At 39.1% G+C, this 19,985-nt stretch overlaps 2 protein-coding genes across 2 annotated transcripts in view; both read right to left on the bottom strand.

The window, feature by feature from the left end:
* The window catches only part of LOC105997429 (calcium-binding mitochondrial carrier protein SCaMC-1), a 58,638-nt gene extending 54,618 nt beyond the window's left edge, over positions 1–4,020 (bottom strand). Inside the window, exon 1 of the mRNA XM_013031852.1 lies at positions 3,777–4,020. Coding sequence (XP_012887306.1) covers positions 3,777–3,959 — 183 coding nt within the window. The 5' untranslated portion in view covers positions 3,960–4,020. The remainder of the gene's footprint in view (positions 1–3,776) is intronic.
* A 9,238-nt stretch (positions 4,021–13,258) lies between these two features.
* LOC105997461 (calcium-binding mitochondrial carrier protein SCaMC-1-like) overlaps positions 13,259–19,985 on the bottom strand; it is a 53,108-nt gene continuing 46,381 nt past the window's right edge. The window contains exons 7-10 of the mRNA XM_013031884.1: positions 16,776–16,883; positions 16,367–16,534; positions 14,669–14,819; positions 13,259–13,434 (exon numbers count right to left, since the gene is read on the bottom strand). Of these exons, the coding sequence (XP_012887338.1) occupies positions 13,259–13,434; positions 14,669–14,819; positions 16,367–16,534; positions 16,776–16,883 (603 nt within the window). The remainder of the gene's footprint in view (positions 13,435–14,668; positions 14,820–16,366; positions 16,535–16,775; positions 16,884–19,985) is intronic.

Below are 19,985 nucleotides of genomic sequence, written 5' to 3'. Positions count from 1 at the left end.
TTTTTACAATAGAGACGGAGAGACTATGTATAGAACTCAACGACTCACACAGATGCCTTGATATTCCCTTAACTATAAAGAAGCATGTGCTACAACATAGGCCTGAGATGCTCAGATCCCCTCAGGAAAAAAAAAAGGTAAGTCACAAAGACCTTAAGAGAGTGTGGTAAGGATAAGTGTGATCAAAATACATAGTCAAGAAGGGATATAAGGAGTGCTAGTTGTGACTAACAAGGACTACTATGTGTCCCACTGAACTCCCTTTGGAAGAGAGCCCAAAATCTATGAAAGAGCCCTTTTCTAAAGCTATCTAGGCAAAGAATCAAATGTGTGTGTCACCAGGAGCAGTCACTGCTGTCCAGGTCATTGAATGACTCTGTGAACCTTCTAGAAAACCTGCCTGTGGAAGAGGACAGACAGCCTACTTCCCTGCCACACCTTAGCCCCTCTGACTCATGGGAGCACTCTGATCAAATCCTTGTTTGCGCTGGGTTGTGGCACCCTGGTATTATCACTTGGCAAGCAATGCCGGATTCCCCTTAGTGACTCCCCATCAACTTACCTGAGAATAAGAACCACACTTCAGTCTGCATGGATCCTCTCTCACATTTTTCTTAAATGTGCATCCTGTTCTGAAGACCCTATTGACTTCCTACTTACTGTATCCTTTTGCTTGTTCTTCACAGTCATTTCTCAATACATATTTTGCACACCAAATTCCTTCTTCATTTCTGATTCTTGGAGAATCAGAACGGATGCAGACTCAGGAGTAGTCCAAGACAAGAGGCAGTAACAGGGGAGGGGGGACAGTTGTGTATTCACTCACTCACTGATCCTCAGGCAAAGATCACTAATCCTATTTGAGTGGGGGGGGGAAAGTTTTTGCTTTACACAATAAGGGGGTATTCCAACTGCTGAAGAGTTCACCAGCGTGACAGGAAAACAAGCTGGCCTACAGAACTGTTCTGACTAGTGTAATGATTCAGGCATTTGAAACCTATGAGGGAATTATGCTCCAAGAAAGGCAAATTTAATCATAAAAGGAATACTGTCCTAACTTTGAATATATCAATAGCATGGTCTTAAAATATGGATGGGGGGAAAATTATAGTTTTTAAAGAAAAGTTAGCAAATCCACAATTATAGAAGAAGATTCACACCTGTCTTTCAGAAGTGATTATAAAAAGGTAATACCAGTGACTCATACCTGTAATCTTAGCTACTCAGGAGGTTGAGATCTGAGGATTGGGATTCCAAGCCAGTCTGGACAGGAAAGAAGAAAGCCCATGAGACTTGCATCTAAAATCAGCTATTTAAAAAATAAACAAACCAGAGGTAGAATGGTAGCTAAAGTGGTACAGTGCTAGCCTGGAGCAAAAAAATCTCAAGGAAGTGCCCAGGCCCTGAGTTCAAATCCCAGGACCAACACAAATTTAAAAAAAAAAAAGCTAATAGTTATTGAATATTTTTCTGGGTAATAGCATCCTTCTAAGTGCTTTGCATAGTCTAATCCATTTATTCCTCACAATAATCCCATGAGGCAGTACTACTGCTATCTTTTTCACAGAAACTGAGTCCAGAGGCCCTTAGAAAACTACTCAAAGTCAGCAGTAAAAATAACAGAATTAAGATTTAACCCAAAGCAGTTTGATGGTATTTTCCTTGTTTTCTTACAGGCTTAGCTATGGACAAAGATGTTTATCCTATTTTGCCCACAATTTCTAGTGATCATATATTATTGTCCTACCATTAGTACTAATAGAAACACTAACAACTGATTTACAATTCAATTTTTACTTTTAAAATTTTTATTTTAAAGCAGGCCACTTAGTCAGGTTAGTTCAAACCATAGCCTTCAATCTAGGTGAATAAGACAGGATCCTCATTCTCTAGAGATTTGGTCTGGCCCAGTGGGATAGGGTAATCTTGTAATCCCAGCTACACAGGAAGTAAAGGTAGGAAGATCCAAGACAGAAACTGGCCAGGGGGAAAAGTGCAAGATCTTGTCTGAAAAGTTAAAGATATGGCTCAAGTGGTAGAACACTTAGTTACCAAATGTGAACCCTAGTACTACCAGAAATAGGAAGGAAATATTTTTAGTAGAGAGCATAATAATTAAAAGTAATAATAATTAAGCCAGATACCGGTGGCTCACGTCTGTAATCCTATCTACTCAGGAGGCTTAGAGCTGAGGATGACAGTTCAAAGCCAGCCCAGGCAGAAAAGTCCCTGAGACTCTTATCTACAATTAACCACTCAAAACCCAGAAATGGAGCTTGGCACAAAGTGGTAGAGCGCTAGCCTTGAGCAAGAAAAGCTCAGGGACAGTGCCGAGGTTCCAAGTTCAAGTACCACACCAAAAAAAAAAAATTATAAAAAACAAATGAGTCAAACGAAAGAAAGATGAAATAAACAGAAATTCCGGCTGGAGCCTCGGGTGGGCAGGCACCTGCTTTGCAAGTAGGAATACCCAGAAAAGAAAATAAAGGGGCTGGGAAGGTGGCTCAGTGGTAGAGCGCTTGCCTTCCATGCCTGAGGCCCTGGGTTCAATTCCTCAGCACCACATAAGCAAAAAGAAAAAAAGCCGGAAGTGGCGCTGTGGCTCAAGTGGTAGAGCGCTAGCCTTGAGCTGAAGAGCTGAGGGACAGCGCTCAGGCCCAGAGTTCAGGCCCCACAACCGGACCCATCCTCCCCCCAAAAAAAAGAAAAGAAAGAAACAGAAATTGAAGAAAATTTACAGAGACAATTGGCAAAAAAATAAAGCCAAAAGATAGTTCTTCTTAAATGTAATTAAAATAGACAAACCTATGTCAAGGTTAGGGAAAAGAATAGGAATGAAATAGAGAATCTATTTATAGATGTAGTCATATATATATGAATACATATATACATATGCATATATGTATGTATATATATGTATATATGCACGTATATGTTTTGAGCAAGATGAGCAAAATAAAGTAACTTCCTAACTCTGAAGATAAAAGAGTAAAGTGAAGCGATCTATAATTACTAGAGACCTGGACAGTGGAGTTTCAAATATAACTGGAGCAGTTGTTGGCCCCCACAGTAACCCAATCACTTTCTCTCTTGGGTAGGGAATGCCACAGTGTCTTCTTGCACTTGAGCAGGGTTGGAGAAGGTCCAAATGCTGTATCTCCACCCTGCTAAAGGGGGCTGAATCTCAGGAACATAATTAAAATGACTCATAGAAGATAAAACTGCTCACTGACAAGTCAACCCTTCCTTCCTTCCCATCAATGTATGTACTCAGGGCAGTCACCTAAGAAGGCCTTTGCACAAAAGAATGCTGCCAGCCCTCCTCCCTAAGAAGGGAAAAGGCTGATTTTCAAAGTTTGAAACAGTCAACTTGAGTGTAACAAAGCAGCTTTAAAGAGATACAAAGTATCTTTTGAAGAGAGTGGGACCCACGGCAGGTCAAGAGTCCAAGATGCATGGGACAAAGGTGCAGTGTGGGGGACAAGGTCTGGAATGTTAACGTGGACGCCCCTGGCTGGACGCCCATGGGCTGGAGCGTACACCACACTAATTTCATGCAGGAAAATCCCCGCACCCTTTCTGATCCAGACCTGGGATTGGATCCAGGGGCCGCGCGTGCCTTCTCGCCTAGTTTCTGAACCCAGCACGGGCTGGGAGCCACAGTTCCGCCTTCTGCCTGCTTCCAGGCCGAGCCTGGAGCCACCGCCCTCCTGGGTCCGGGCTGCGTCCCGGAGTGCTCACGGCCCTCCCGGCCCTCCCAGCCGACAGCCACCCACCTCCTCGGCGTCCTTGCCCAGCGGGAGGCCCAGGTTGCTGAGCCCCTCCTGAAGCTCGCGGATGTCCACCACGCCGTCCCCGTTGCGGTCCAGCGTCCGGAAGAGGGTCTCGTAGCGCGCGGGCACGTCCGCATCCTGGCAGGCCGCGGTGGGCAACACGAAGCCCCGCAGCCAGCGCAGCATGGTTGCCGAGGGGCGCGCCGGGGTGCTGGGGAAAGTCACAGCGAGGGATCTGGGCGCGATCGGGACCCAGAGGAGGCCAGGCTGGGTGGGGCCTGAGGCAGTGGAGCCTCCGGGGCGGTGTTGGGGGCGAGGCTTCCTTCTGGCGAGGGAGCGAGGAAGCCAGGCTGTGCGGGAGGCTGGCGCGGGGAGTGGCCGCCCGTGGCCGCCCCCGTGAGGAGGGGCCGCCCAGCCCTGGCCCGGGAGGGAAGCGGTGGGGACCAGCTGCGCCCTGGGAGGGAGAAGGCGGGCAGGAAGTGGTGGCGGGGCGGGCTGGGTTGGCCAGGCACGGGGACTGCGCCCTGCTCAGTTTGGGGTAGCCCTGTCACGGAGGAAGGCCCCTGGAAGTCCTGGGCTTTGGTGTCCGCGTACTAATAACTCCGAAGTGATCATAACTCAAACTAAAGCCATCCCAGGCTAGGGGAGCTGGTGAACTGATCAAAGGTGGATCTGCCACCTGCTGGTAGAATTCCACGCACACTACAGGGCAGTTTTCCACGCATTAAAAACTAAGGAAGTGGCTGTATATTTGAGATGGGAAATCTGCTTGGAAAACTATAAGAATAAAGCTGAAAACATTCATAGAGCAAGTTAACAAAAAGAGAAGCGGGGGGGGGGGGGGGGAAAGAGGGAGGGAGGGAGGAAGGAAGGAAGGGGGGGGGGGGGGAGTTTCAGAAAACTCAACATCCATCCAGCGGCTACATTAGGAAACAGTGTGATCGGCACACCGCCTGTGCCAGAAACATCCTCAGGCTCCTTCCTCTCAATATGGGTGTGGCTCTGAGGCTTGGTGTTTATTACCTAGGTGAGACAGAACTTCCTCCTGCCACAGCATAGCATAAGGAGGGAAGCAATGGATTTATAGAGAAAACACTAGAGACCCAGTTGTTCAGCTGTGTGAATTTGGAGATGAAAGCATAGCTTGTCTGAGCGGCCTCGAATCGGTAAAAAGGAGAACCTGAATAGCTTTTTCCCAATAAGTACATGGCATATTGCATGAGGAGTCTTCATACTCTAGAGCACTCATCGAGTATTTATTGTAATAATTCCCAGTTCAAACACTACTGCTTAACAGAAACTGTCCTATTCCTGTGTTCTGCTGGGTGAAGACTTGGCATGGCTGGAGTTGTAATAACTGAGGTTTACACTCTTCCCCAGAAATTTTGAGTCATTAAACCAACACCAGTTATTCCCCCAAAAAAGCCAGAATTCATATTACCTTCTCCTCATACCATTTTATATGTTTAAGACTTACTGTGTACGAATCTAGAGGTTTTTTTGTTAAGGATGTCTGCTTAGTAAAATCATCTTACTTTGTTTCCAACTTCCAGTCTTGTTAAGAATTAGCCCATTCCTTTGGAAAACTTCACCAAGTTTTTTCTCTGACCTTGAAAATCTCCTTTAAGCTCCTACTGTGAGTGTTCTGTGCTTGAAAGAGGCTGCCTGCCAAACCCAGAAACAACCAAAATGATCTTCAATGGGTGAATTGGTAAATGACCTGTGTTACATGCGTACAATGAAGTTCTTCTCAGCAATAAAAACGAATGAACTGTTGGGAACATGCCACAGTGCATTATATAACTGGAATAGGAACAGAAAACAGATCAGTAGTTATGAGAGGTTAGGAGTCCGTGGCTTGACTATAGAAGAGCATGGAGGAACTTGGGTGGGTGGAACTGTCCTATAACTACATTCTAGCGATGGTTGCACCACTGTGTGTTTGCCAAAAATAGTATGAATTAATCTTTTATTTGTTACTTTTATTGGTATTATCTTTAACTAACTGTACAAAGATGGGGTAACCTTATTCTATGTGAAGAATCTCAATCAGTCCGATATTAATCATGGGCAAAACGGAATAAGAATGCTAGCTCAAAAGAGCACTGTGAGAGCTGGGAATGTGGCTCCGTGGTAGAGAGCTTGCCTAATATGCATGAAGCCCGAAGTTCAATTCCTTAATACCATAATACCACATAAGCAGAAAAAGCCAGAAGTGGTGCTGTGGCTTGAGTAAAAGAAGTTGTGGGACAGTGACCAGGCCCTGAGTTCAAGCCCCAGGACTGGCCAAAAACAAAAACAAAAAAAAACTACTGTGGACATCAAATACTAGATAAACATTTAAACTAAGTCTTATTGTTTACAATGTGGATCACAGAGCAGCAACATTGATGTCATTTAGAAACTAACTTCTCAGGCCTGTTCTAGGCCCGCTCCAGGCCTACTAGTTAAGAATTGCCTTAAGGGCCCTGGTGGTCATTTCATGAAGTGAAGCTTGAGAAGGGCTTCTAGTATAAAGTGGTAACTCCCCAGAGTGGCTTGCACACTGACTGGGGCTTATCTGAAGACTGTTACCTGTCTGAACAAGGTAAGAAAGTGGGAAGGATTTAGAAACTTCATAGCAATTTTGTATTTGTTGAACCCAATAATAAAACAAAGAGATCTCTTTTATTTCAATTGTTTAGGTTTTTTTATTTTTATTTTTTGTTGGTCACAGGCTTTGCTCTCAGGGCCTGGGCACTGCTCTGAGCTCTTTCACTCAAGACTAGTACTCTGCCACTTTGAGTGACAGCTCTACTTCCAATTTTCTGGTAGTTAATCAAAGATAAGAGTCTTACACACTTTCCTGCCTGGGCTGGCTTCAAACCATGATCCTTAGATCTCAGCCTCCTTACTAACTAGGATTACAGTTGTGAACCACTGGCACCCAGCTAACTTCCTTTTGGTTAAACAAAAAATATGTATGTAATATATTGAGAAACACTATATTGATTGTTAGAGCAATAAATTTTTTTCCAAGCCAGGCACTTGGATAAGGACAAGACAGGATAAGGACAAATATGGAAGATAAATCTACATTTTTAAAAATTAATCTGTAGAATTATAGGTCCTTAAAATATACTAACAAAAGATAAAGAACTAAAATATGATTTACATCCAGGTGTTACACAACTTTTTGTTTAAGATACATTTTCTTGTCCATATTCATTTACTGGGCACTCCAATGTAACTAAAATGAATCAATGAGAGAAATACATTAAAAAAATTATTTATATATTTCAAAATATATCAGCATCCTTTCCCAATAATAAAGCCAAAAGTTTGTACTGGACTTTTATAATTCCTGTAAATGATTTTTTTCTAAGTATCTCAGTCATACCTTTAAGTCTTGAGATTAATAATACTTGACGCTGCAAAAAAGGCCACAAGATAGTTTAATTTTTTTAATTTTGGTCAAAATGTACATACTCTAAAATTTACCACCTTACCCATTGTAAGTGTACAGTGCAATGACATTAAGTACAGTTACACTAGTGTGCACACATCTCCAGAGGTATTCAACTTGCAAAAAATAAAATTCTATGCCCAAATATTGACTCTGCATTCCTCTTCTCTCCAAACCTCCAATGACTAACCACATTCTACTCTGTGTCAATGTCTTCAATTACTCTAATTACTTCACATAAGTGAATCATACAGTATTTGACCTTTTGTAATTAGCTTATCCCAAAGGTTCACTCTATATTGGAACATGTATCAGAATTGCCTTCTTTTTAGGGTAAGTACTATTCCATGGTGCATATGTGTACCAGAGCACCTGGCCATACTTCTGTACATAACCATTTGTGTTGCTTCCACATTGTCCGCTGTTAAAAACATGAATAAACAGATATTTCCTTTGAAGTTTTTTTGAAATACATCCAAAAGTAGAACTGCTGGACTGTTGTTTTCCAAAACAGCTGTACCTGAGGTTCACAAGGGCTCAATTTTTCTACATCCTTACCAACACTTGCTAGTTTTCTGGGATTTGTTGTTGTTACCGTTGTATTGTTACTGTTGTTACTATTGTTGTACTATATTGTTCATAATAGTAATTATAGCATATATAAAGTACAATCTCCTGGATGTTCTAATTTGAATTTCCCTAATGACTAGTGATATTGAGCTATTTTTAAATGTGCTTATTAGCTATCTGAATATCTTCTTTGGAGAAATGTCTATTTGAGTTCCTTTCCCATTTCTGTTATTGGAGATGATACTGACATTTTAACTCAGGACCTTATACTTGTTAGGCAATTGCTCTTGGCCCAGGTCTCTAGCCTTCTGCTCATTTTAAAGTCATACCTTGTTTTTTATTGAAATTATATATTCTAGAAATGAACACCTTATTGGATAAATGATTTGCCAGTATTTTCTTCCATTCCATAGCTGTCTTTTCATTATTTTGTGTCCTATAGTGCATAAGGGTTTTACTCACATAACCTAATTTATCTTTCTTTTTCCTTTTGGTTGCCTACAGTTATAGTTTTGTAAACCTTAAGCAATTCTGTTGTCAAAATGTAGTGTTTTAAAAATTGTTACAGCTTGTTACAGAGGTTGACTCTGTAAAGATAATTTTATTATGTGTGTATACACAATATACTTGTGATCATATACACTTTCTAATTTTTATATTATATTTTATATTTTCATGTAAACCTCATATGTAATTTCAGTAAGATATAAAGAGATAGTGCTTCACAAGGCACCAACCTCCTCAAACCTCTATAAGGGACTCATTGTCTTCAGTTATGTGCTTATTACTGGAACAATGAACAATATCTGTAAACCAACGTTTATGGCAAAGCATTATAATTGTAACCAAAGAGAGAGGGGAGAAGCAATACAGATGTATAGGTATGCTTTGCTGATTGAGTTTAATTGACTTCCATTGCAGTATGTCAAATATTTAATTTGTCAAATGTTTAAAAGTCAATTTAACTTCCTTAAAAATCAAGACAAAGGCCGGGCGCTGGTGGCTCACGCCTGTAATCCTAGCTACTCAGGAGGCTGAGATCTGAGGATCATGGTTCAAAGCCAGCCCAGGCAGGAGAGACCGTGAGACTCCTATCTCCAATAAACCACCAGAAAACCGGAAGTGGCGCTGTAGCTCAAGTGGTAGAGCGCTCACCTTGAGCTGAAGAGCTGAGGGACAGCGCCCAGGCCCAGAGTTCAAGCCCCACGACCGACAAAAAAAAAAGAAAGACAGATGGTGGTAGGAGACTGGAATTTTTAAAAAGAGAGAGATTATGGGGTGGTTTTTAGTAATTATGGATATTACTGGGAGTGGGCGGCTGAGATAGCCAGTGGAGGAGAGAAAACCAAGGAAATGAGACACTAGAGCACTGGAACCATGATCTGATGAGTATCAAAACCTCTAGATTATGACAGCGTAGTAATGGAGAGTGTGCCCCTGAAGCAAGAGCCAAGATCTTCAAGGACTGAGAGAACAGGAGGGTTAACAGGTGATTCCAACAAAGGAATGTGGACAATGGCATGAGCTAACTTAAGGTTGAAACATGGAAGCTTTCTGAAGGAGGGAAATTTACTTTTCTGGAAATGAGGAGGACATTAAATCTGACTCCAGAGTCACTGTATTGATGTGCAATCTAGTTTTCCAGTATTCATTTAGTCCTTTGATGCAGACGAATCATAATCATAGCCCCAAGAAATCCCATTTTCTAGATTTGCTTGCTCTGGTTACTCCACCATTTTCCTCTACTCAAGGAGTTTAAGGACATTCTAGTCAAAGTGGTGGTTTTCTCTAACAATGCTGCCTGCTCTTCCTGTTCTAATCTGTATTAACTTTGGCTACCATGATGAATACACTTGATGACTTAAAAAGACATTTATTTTCTCATGGTTTGGAAGACTAGAAGGTCCAAATCAAGATGCCAGCTAATTCAATTCCTGGAAAATATATAAAAATATATAGTCATTGTTGCAATGGGTCCACCTGTATCCCTATTTAAACAATTTGTTTTTTCCTTCCCCTCCACAAATTATACCAACATCAAATACAGTGAAAACAGGGGTTATAACGTGGGGGAGGAACATACCAAGTGTTATATCGAAAAATGAACTTTACAACTTTGGCGAGGGGGGAGGGGAGGGGAGGAGGGGTAGGGGGTGGGGGAGATGGGAAGGAATGGGTAAGGGGAAACAAGGAGGAGGCAACAATGCTTGATAAGAAATGTACTTGTTACCTTGCTCGTGTAATTGTAACCCCTCTGTATTTTCCGTGTAATTGTAACCCCTCTGTATTTTCACAATAAAAAATAAAATAAATAAAAATATATAGTCATGGTCCAGGTATATAACTGTCATATATATGCATATATATCCACAGTCCAGGCATATACACCTGGAAATATATATATATATATATATATATATATATATATATATATACTCACATTGCAGTTGGGAGGCTAGCTCAGACATATACATGAGACCACATCTCAACCAATAGATGGGTAGGGTAGTATATGGAGGCTGCGATCAGGGCAAACACAGTCCCAGGGCAGCCCAAGAAGAAAATATCACAGGACTCCATCTCAGTGGAAGGAGAGAGGCATGGTGGCGCAGGCCTGTCATCCCAAGTAAGACAGGACATCCAAAATAAGCAGTCTAGCCATGGCCCACGAAAAAAGCCATACCTTATCTCAAAATAATAACCAGCTGGGCACCGATGGCTCACATCTGTAATCCTAACTACTCAGGAGGCTGAGATCTGAGGATCACAGCCCGGGCAGGAAACTCAGTGAGACTCTTATCTACAATTAACCACCAGAAAACCAGAAGTAGCTCTATGGCTCAAGTGGTAGAACAATAGCCTTGAGCTGAGGAGCTGAGGGACAGTGCCCAGGCCTAGAGTTCAAGCCCCATGACCAACAAAAATAAATAAATTAATAATAATAATAACCAATGCAAAAAAGGGCTGGAGAGGTAGTAGCTCAGCAGTAGGATGCCTGCCTAGCAAAAGTGAGACCCTGAGTTCAAAAACAATAAAACAAACTCTATCAGATTAGTGTTATTCCCTTATAGAAGCAACACCTCCAATGACCTAACCAACTACCCTGTGGTAGTTGGTGGGCCTGTGGTGGGCCCTACCTCCCAAAGTCTCTACCACTTCTTAACATCTCCATAATTGGGGCCAAAGTTCCAGTACATGAACCCCAGTGCACAACAAACAATTACACCAACCTATCATATCTCACTATATATTCCTATACACATTCATTTAACATGACCAGGCTAGTAGGATATAGTGGTACATGCCTGTAATACCAGCACCTGAGAGGCTAAAGTAGAAGGATCAAAAGTCTATATGCCAGGACCCAATCTAAAAAAACAGAAAAGACCCCAGTGCTACATGAACCTACTAAAGTAGTTTCATCAAATTGGAATGCTTCTAAAAACAAAACCTGTAAAATGAGGGCTCTCAGGAAATTTTCATACACTCCCATCACCATACTTCACAAGAGGTACATCCTTCTCCTTTCTGGTGGTCTGAGGCCTAGTTTAGCCAAAGTTCTACAATTCTCCCAGTACATAACCCTTATTTTAGGTCTCAGTTTCTCTCTCTCTCTTTTTTTTTTTTTTTTTTGCCAGTCATGGACCTGAACTCTGGGCTTAGGCACTGTCCCTCAGCTCTTCAGCTCAAGGCTAGTGCTCTACCGCTTGAGCCACAGTGCCACTTCTGGCTTTTTTCTTTTTGCTTATGTGGTGCTGAGGAATCGAACCCAGGGCCTCATACATGCAGGCAAGCGCTCTACCACTGAGCCACCTTCCCAGCCCTCAGTTTCTCTTTTTTATGTACAAAATCTCTAACACCTTCCATCTAAATTGGAACAGGACTGAATGGAATATTCTTCAGAAAAAATTCTTCTTTGTTCAAATTCCACATCAATTTTCTCATTACTTATTTGGTTATTTCCAGGTGCTGTGATATCAAAAAGCAAGGTTTCCTGGACAAAGTTATGGAAAGAATTCAACTCTATTGTACATGAATGATTGTGAATTGTGATCTATACCTCACTTTTTTTAAAGTAATTTTTGTTAGCCTACCATCAAGAAATTGACCATTTTGAGGAAATAGATAAAAGTCTAAATTTTGGATTCACAAAGTTAAGAATCAAAACCTAATTTAGTGTGGCAGTTCTTCATCTGAGGGCTGGGCACCAGTGGCTCATGCCTGTAATCCTAGCTACTCAGGAGGCTGAGATCTGAGGATCACAGTTCAAAGCCAGTCTGGCCAAGAAAGTCTGTGAGACTTCAATTAACCACCAGAAAACCAGAAGTGGCACTGTGACTCAAAGTGGTAGAGCACTAGCCTTGAGCTGAAGAGCTCAGGGACAGCCCCAGGCCCAGAGTTCAAGCCTCATGACTGACCCCCCCCCAAAAAATATTCCAACAGAGAATATAATTTACTGTTCAGGAGCAATTACTTACAATATCAAAGGATTAATTCATCTAACTCTTAAAGTTGAAGTAAGAACTGTTTTACCAGGTATGAAATAATGAATTTATAAAATTCTTCCTCTTAAATGTTTTCAACTAGAAGATAAAACATTTGTTTGATGCTTATCTCTTCTGCTGTGACAAGCTTCTTACATAGTTAAAAGTATTGAAAATGAACCAACCATATATTTACAGACAAAAGTCCCCAGAAACAACAAAATATCTTATTATTATTCCATCTACAATATTATAGAAGAAATTCTTAGCTGGGTACCAGTGGCTCACGCCTGTAATCCTAGCTACTCAGGAGGCTGAGATCTGAGGATCGAGGTTCAAAGCCAGCTCAGGCAGGAAAGTCCATGAAACTCTTATCTCCAATAAACCACCAGAAAACTGGAAGTGGCACTGTAGCTCAGTGGTAGAGCGCTAGCCTTGAGCTGAAGAGCTGAGGGACAGCGCCCAGGCCCAGAGTTCAAGCCCCACAACCAACAAAAAAAAAAAAAAAAAAGCTAGAGCTATACATAAAATGTTCTCAAGCTCTCCTTAAGAAAGAAGTTTTGAAAGAAAAAAAAAAACCAATGCAAACCCCTGTAACCAACTAATGTTACTCTAGGATATGTTCAAATCCAATGTAAGACAAGTTTTAGTATTAGGCTAGTAGTAGAGCACCAAGGCCCAAGGCTCTGAGTTTAAACTCAGTATCACAAAAAAAAAAAAAAAAAAAACAGAAGTTTCATGTTAGGGTTAAAGGGAGAATAAGAAGAAATGCTAATGAAGAAGGAGGATAAAGAGGAGGAAGAAATCTATGGATATTAGGGATTTAAAATCATTAACATTTCCAAGATTATTTAATTTATATATTTTATAATAAGAAAAATGCTTTAACAAATATATTACAATTAATATGAAAAGGTAATATTGCCTTGTAACATAGGTATTACCTTGTAATTTAGCGATTATAGCAAAGACAACAATCTGATATTCTAGATTATTCCCAAAAGTGGTTTCACTGTTTCATGAGCAACACAGCCAATGCCTATTGCAGGAATCACCTTTAAGATGCTAGGGGTGAAGCCCCTAAAAAATCCCTTTTTTCCTTCTTTGTTATATATTTCGTGAATGAGCTCAGTCATAGGTAGTTTTTCTTTGTCAACCATGGCTATAAATTAAAAGAAAATAATAATAATATAATAATAATATAATTCAATATTTTAATTTTTAAACATTGAGATAGTCCAGTTTTAATGAGGAGAAACTGGCATTACTTCAGAATGAAAAACAACTTATGTAACCCTACCACCACCACCATCTGTATAGCATGGTCCCATACAGTTCACTATGGTAGCTACTAGACATGTGGCCATTTAAATTTAATTAAAATTAAGTAAAACTAAAATTTCAGCTTCTTAGTAACAATATTTTTAGCGCTCATTCGTTTCACATGACTAAGGACATTAAATTCACAAGGACTGCTTACTGGAAAAGTACAAATATAAAGTATTTCTATCACTACAGAAAGTGCTATAGAACAAATTGCAAGTCTTTCATGAGGAACCACCAAGAAGCATTTGGAATTGGGAATGACACAATCTGAAAGAAGAATAGACAGGTGATACAGTGGATAGATAATTTCCCTACATAAGCAAAATATAAATCAAACCAAAATCTTATTCAAGAAAGAGAGAGAGAAAGAGATGTTAGACACTTACCACATTATCCCCTTTCAATCATTTACTCAAGAAGATAACAACAGGGTAATGTGGGGAGTTTTTCTTCTTGAAAAATGATGAGGACTATTTTCTTAAAATCTAAATCTCTAACATGGCACTCTGAGATAAACAAAGCAGACTTCATCCCCACTTGTTATCTCCTCTCTAGACTAAAAGAAAACAACTAAGTTCAATCCACAGATGTGTTGAGTTCTTGATGCAGAATACAGTAAGGATATCAGATTAAAGGCAAAACTGTATGCTCCCATGGAGTAATTCTTGATTCAATATGAAGAGAGCAAAGCCCTTTCTATTATTCTGTGTTCACTAGCTAAGTAAAATTTTAATGAGATCATCAGTAATTAGATGAAGTATGGAGAGTGCCAAACATAACTTTTTCCTTTTCTTATGTGTTTTTACGTTTTACATTATCTTTAAATAGCTGTACAAAGGAGTTGCCATTCAACCAAGTAGTTTATAAATACAATGCATCTTGATCCAAACATAACTTTTGAGAATAACATCTGAAGCTCATTAAGTGTCTAGTCAATGAAACAATAAATTTGACTCTAATGCTTTTGATTGATCAATTCTACAATTTGTCTGTTTTTAAACCATTAGCTCATAAATATTTAAAGTATATTTTTAACATAGACATTACTTCATTAAAAATGCCAAACTCACCTTCAACCTGCATGCGGGTTCTAAGGAGGTGTAGAGGGAAGCTTGCTAACTGACCACAAGTGTGAGACAATGTACTACAGGCCAGCAAAATCATTATCCCAGGGTTTACAGACTTCTGCGCAAAATGTTCTAGCCAATAATTCTTCAAAAGCTGATAAAGAGAATGATATTTATCCTTTAACTACCATGCAACTGTAAGTAAAATAAAGCTTCAATAGAGAAGGGCATCTCTGCTGTCAAAACAGGGAGAGGACACACAGATGTTTCCTAACGAACAACTCGAGTTTGTATTTCTGTGTGTTTTCTTTTGTCTTGTTTTTCCTTTGCTTGTTTGTTTTGGTTTTAAAGATGGTCAAAAACTAGAGTGAAATTCTGGAGATTCTCAGAGAGCTTAACAACACGTTGCAGAAAAGATGACACAATCTACGGCAGGCTAACAAAACCATATTTTCTCAACTCTGAAGAAAGACACGTCTTTCCTAATTCCTTTCGTTAAATAAAAGTGACCGGGGAAAAACACTTGAGGTTTCAAAACTGTTTCTTAAAGGATGGCAGAAAGTTTATGTACTGCAACAATTATCCAAATGTATAATTTGAGGCTTCTGAAAAATTAAATTCCAAAATTTCTATCCTGTGTATCTTTATTAAATCCTCTAACAATGAAAGCAGAAATACATAATGGCACTTTAGCATAAAAGCAAAAAAATATTGGACTATGAAAATGAAAGAACAGCAAAATCCCAATATGCTATTAACAATTCTGTTTTAATAATATCACAGAAGTAAGAAAACAAAAAGGGTAGAAATGCATGATACAATATTTGCTATTTTGAATACATAAAAAATGTACTTATATGTGTTAAAGTCTTAAGAACACATGGCTACTTTTCATATGATAGTGGTAACATCTGCCAAAAATTCTACTGGCCTGTGTCCAGAGAGCTGTCTTCCCACATTGGAAGTGAACTATTCTAATCACATGCTCTCACCTGGTTTTTACAATTAAATGGTAACTAATGTGAAGGTGGTCTTCCTGAAACAGATGTATAGTCATAAAAATGAAATGACTGGCAGAATGCAGTTACCCTTGAATCCTACCTGACAAGGCTTTTGCCCCATCTACCTTCATGCTGCCTGTCATCCCCTGCCTGACGGAGCTTTTGCTCTATCTTCATGCTGGTTGTCATCCCCAACCTCTTGTCATAACCCCTACAATTCTGATAGTCATGATTTTGCCAGACTATTTGTTTTCTCAATCTTATCTGCACATCATATTTTTTCTGCATAGTGAGTTAAAAGCTTGAATCTCAAGGCTATCCTGGGATAATTATATCAGAATTGCTCAGGGTCTAGCCCAAGAATTCTGTTTTTTAAAAATACACACAGATAGGTGATTCAGAGATGTATCCAGGGTTGAAAGCCAGGGTACTATCAGAATTTATTTCTATAATTATTGTTGCCAAAAACTCATTTACAACAACAAAAAATAGCCAAACATAAAATTATTACAATGCCAAATGTCTAACATATAAAACAAGTAGACAAATAAAAACATTCAGTTCACTTTGTGGTCCAAAGAAACTTGGACCAACTTTAGGCAAGGTCATTTATAACCATACTTTTAGAATTTAAAAAAAACAACTATTGTTCAGTATTTCAAAATTAACACATCATGTCCTATTTTAAGAAGGCACTTACCTCATAAACAGCAAGATCTAAGCTTGTATAAGGTACAATGCCCAGCATGTTAGGAACATATCCTTTGAAAAAGGTTTGGAAACCTTCTTTTCTAAAGAGTTTCATACAACAATCAATAACTCCAGAATATTCTCCAGTTTTGCCTACAGTCAGTCTGGTCTTTACTACCTATTTGTGAAAGAAAATAAGGAAATTCTTATCAAATTTACCCAACTTTTCTATCGATCTACTACACCTTATTAAATCAGATTGTTTAAAGAAATAAAAAATGAGCATTAATTGTAACTTCTTAATTATCAACAACTGATACAATACTGAGGATTTCTGAATTTTGCTTGTTTATCCTGTGATGTTTCCACGACCAACAAAAAAAATACAACTGCAGTTAAAATTTTATAATGATACACACCTCCATAGGGTAAATACAGGTCTGGGCAGTTGCACCAGCCAATGAGCCAGCTATAAATCTTTCCAGAATTCCTATATTAGCACCATCAAAACTAAGCCATTTCTTATACTGCAAAAATAAAAATATAGAAATTCATATTGATAGTGAAATGTAATATATACTGTTCAAATTTTTAAATATTAATAGTATAAGATTTATATTAAAACATAACCAGATGCCAGATATTAGAACAACCTATAAGAATGTTTGAGGCTGGGAATGTAGCTTAGTGGTAGAGTGCTTCCCTAGCATGCATGAAGCCCTGGGTTCAATGCCTCAGTACTACATAAACAGAAAAAACCAGAAGTGGTACTGTAAGCTCAAGTGGTACAGTGCTAGCCTTGAGCAAAAAAGCAGCTCAGGGACAGTGCCCAGGCCCTAATGTCAAGCCCCAGGACTGGTAATAAATAAATAAATATTTGATTTTAAATTCTAAACAAAAGCTGCATCTTAAGTCTCCTTTTTCTTGCTGAGTATGTCACTAGCAATATAAAATTATTTAAGCCTATTCACAATATTATTTCATAAGGGGCAGGCAAATAACACACAGGGCAGGAATTTCGTCTTTTATCTCTTTTCTGTACTATGTTTACACATGGAAGACAATATTGTTTGGTTACTGGGCAACCAAAAATAGTAAATGACATGCGGCTTTTCTTGTTACAAGGGATACGATAACAAGAAATGGGGCAATAAAGGCTATGCTGATGAGTTTTCAAATGGAAATCAAGACTAAAGGCCCCGAGTGGAAAAGAATTTAGATATATTTTGTCAGTGCCTCAGAGAGGTCAAGCTTAAAGTTGAACTAGTTTACATGGCAGAGGAAATTTCAAAGAAGCAATTCATTTATGTTGTATGATGGGTTGGCAGCTTTAAGCTAAATCTGCAATGAGAATAGGAAACAAAAATAAAAAATAAGTAAAATTTCATAAAACTATAAAGATTTTGCATAGCAAAAGACAATTAACAGAGAGGGTTGAAAAGAGTTATCCACAGAATGGTAGAAAATATTTGCAAACCATATATCTGACATGAGTTAATGACTAATTTATATAGAGCTCATACAATTCACTTAAAAATATAAATCATCTGATTTTAAAATTGGCAAAGGGCCTGAATAGACATTTCCTCAAAGAAGACATGCAAATGGCCAATAGTTTTAAGATACAATGACATCACTAATCAGGGAAATGCAAACTAAAATCAGATATCCTCTAATAACTGTAAAAATGGTGAATATCAGAAAGTCAAAACCTTTGCACACTATTGATATTATCAAAGGATATTTACCATGATCCAGAAACCCCACTTTTTATAATCCAGCAATACTACTTCTGGATAGAGAGCCAAAGGAGACAAAACTCTACATCTCAGAAAGATATCTCCACTCTCTATTTTAACATTATTCACTGTAGCCAAGATATGAAAGCAGCCTAATGTCATCTGATGGATGAATGGCTAAAGAAAACATGCACAAATGTAATACAATAATATGACACATGAAATATTCATCTTTTAAAACAAGTAAATCTAGGAGTTACTCACAGGTGACAGAGTGAGAGCAGGTAACAATCTAAGCTCTTCCCAACCTAACAGGGATTTAGGGTTCCAGCAGGCAATCCATGCCAAGTTAGGTATAAGATATACACTAAAAAACAAGATTATATACTACATGCCTACAAAGACAGAAAACCAGTGAAGTGGCACCCACGACAATGACTGAGCTGCCAACTTAGCACTTGCCTTTGGTGAAGAATTAAAAGAGCCTGAAGGGCAAAGGCAGGAACAGGAACACCCAGCCAAACCTGCCACAGTCATACAGATACATAAATAATTCACCACACCATGGACAATCTAAATCATCACTAGAAATTCTGAGTATTTCCCAAAGGGAGAACAGCATCTGGCTAGGAACCCCTTCCCCCAACCAAGAAGTGTGCCATCTTTGAAAATGGCACAGAGGCTTCCAGAACACCTGGCCAGAAATACTTGCCAGAGATGTGGCACCATTTTTGAAAGGGAAAAACGAATCTGATACTCTCCCCAACCAAAAGTGAAGTTGTATTTATATAGGAAAGTACCTATCTGTGATTTAAAACCTATGATCTAAAGTCTATGCAATTGTAGGCTTCTGTGTTTGTTTTTTTTACTTCATATTGTGTCCTGTTGTGGTTTCAGTTTTAGGTGCTTTTATTCCATTGGTATTATTTTGCATTGGTTCATGTTGACTCTTATAATTGAATTACTTATCAATTATAAATATACCTAATCTCCTTTTCTAAACCACAGTACCCTTCTCCATCCAAAATAAACATGTATTTAGATAGGGGAACACCTACAACTGACAAGCTTATTAGAGAGTATTAGTGTTTAGGGAGTCTGATGCATAGACTCATAGGTCTGTAGATAGACTACAAGGTCTATCTCCCTCATTTAGTTTCTCCATTGCAGCTATTACCTACCTTCTTTTTCATCCTTCTTCAGCTTAATCTTCTATAACATTAAGACTTCTCTCCCCTTAGTTCTCTCTGAAAAACCGCTCCTTTCCAAACTTCCCCTGCCTAACAACTTCAATATTTTCAACTGATAGACAAGCATAAACATCACAGCATCTCAACATGACTAAACTCTAAACCCTAATCCTATACTTAATGCTCTCAAAAAAATCTGAGCTCAGATAAACAAATCCAACCAAATATCACCTGGCCATCAACTGGCTAACCAACCAACCTATTAGGAAGGTGACAGTCCCCCAAAAATATTAAAAGCAAAAGGGTTTACAAATGAAAAGAACAAACTATAGGAACACAAAAAAATGGCACCTCAGTGAAGCTTAATTCCCACAGAAAATAACCAGGTAATAGAACTGATAAGCAAGGACCTAGAAGACAGCTCCAAAATGCTTTAAAAATACTGCTGATAAACATGATTAATGAGAAGACAGAAAACCTACACAAGGCAATTTGTGAGCATGATGAGATTAATGAAAGATTAGTAAGTGAATTCAGAGTCTTCAAACAGAAAGTTCAATGAATTCTAAGAGAAGGAAAGGAAGAACAATAAAAAAATTGTCTCCCAGGAATATCAATACCAAATTTCAAACTCTACTATAAAGCCATAGTAATCAAAACAGCTTGGTATTGGCATAAGAACAGACCTCAGGACCAATGG

The sequence above is a fragment of the Dipodomys ordii genome, unplaced genomic scaffold, assembly GCF_000151885.1.
Source record: "Dipodomys ordii isolate 6190 unplaced genomic scaffold, Dord_2.0 Scaffold146, whole genome shotgun sequence".
Taxonomy (NCBI): domain Eukaryota; kingdom Metazoa; phylum Chordata; class Mammalia; order Rodentia; family Heteromyidae; genus Dipodomys; species Dipodomys ordii.
Note: the sequence above shows the minus strand (reverse complement) of the source record. Positions and strands in the feature narration are given on the sequence as shown.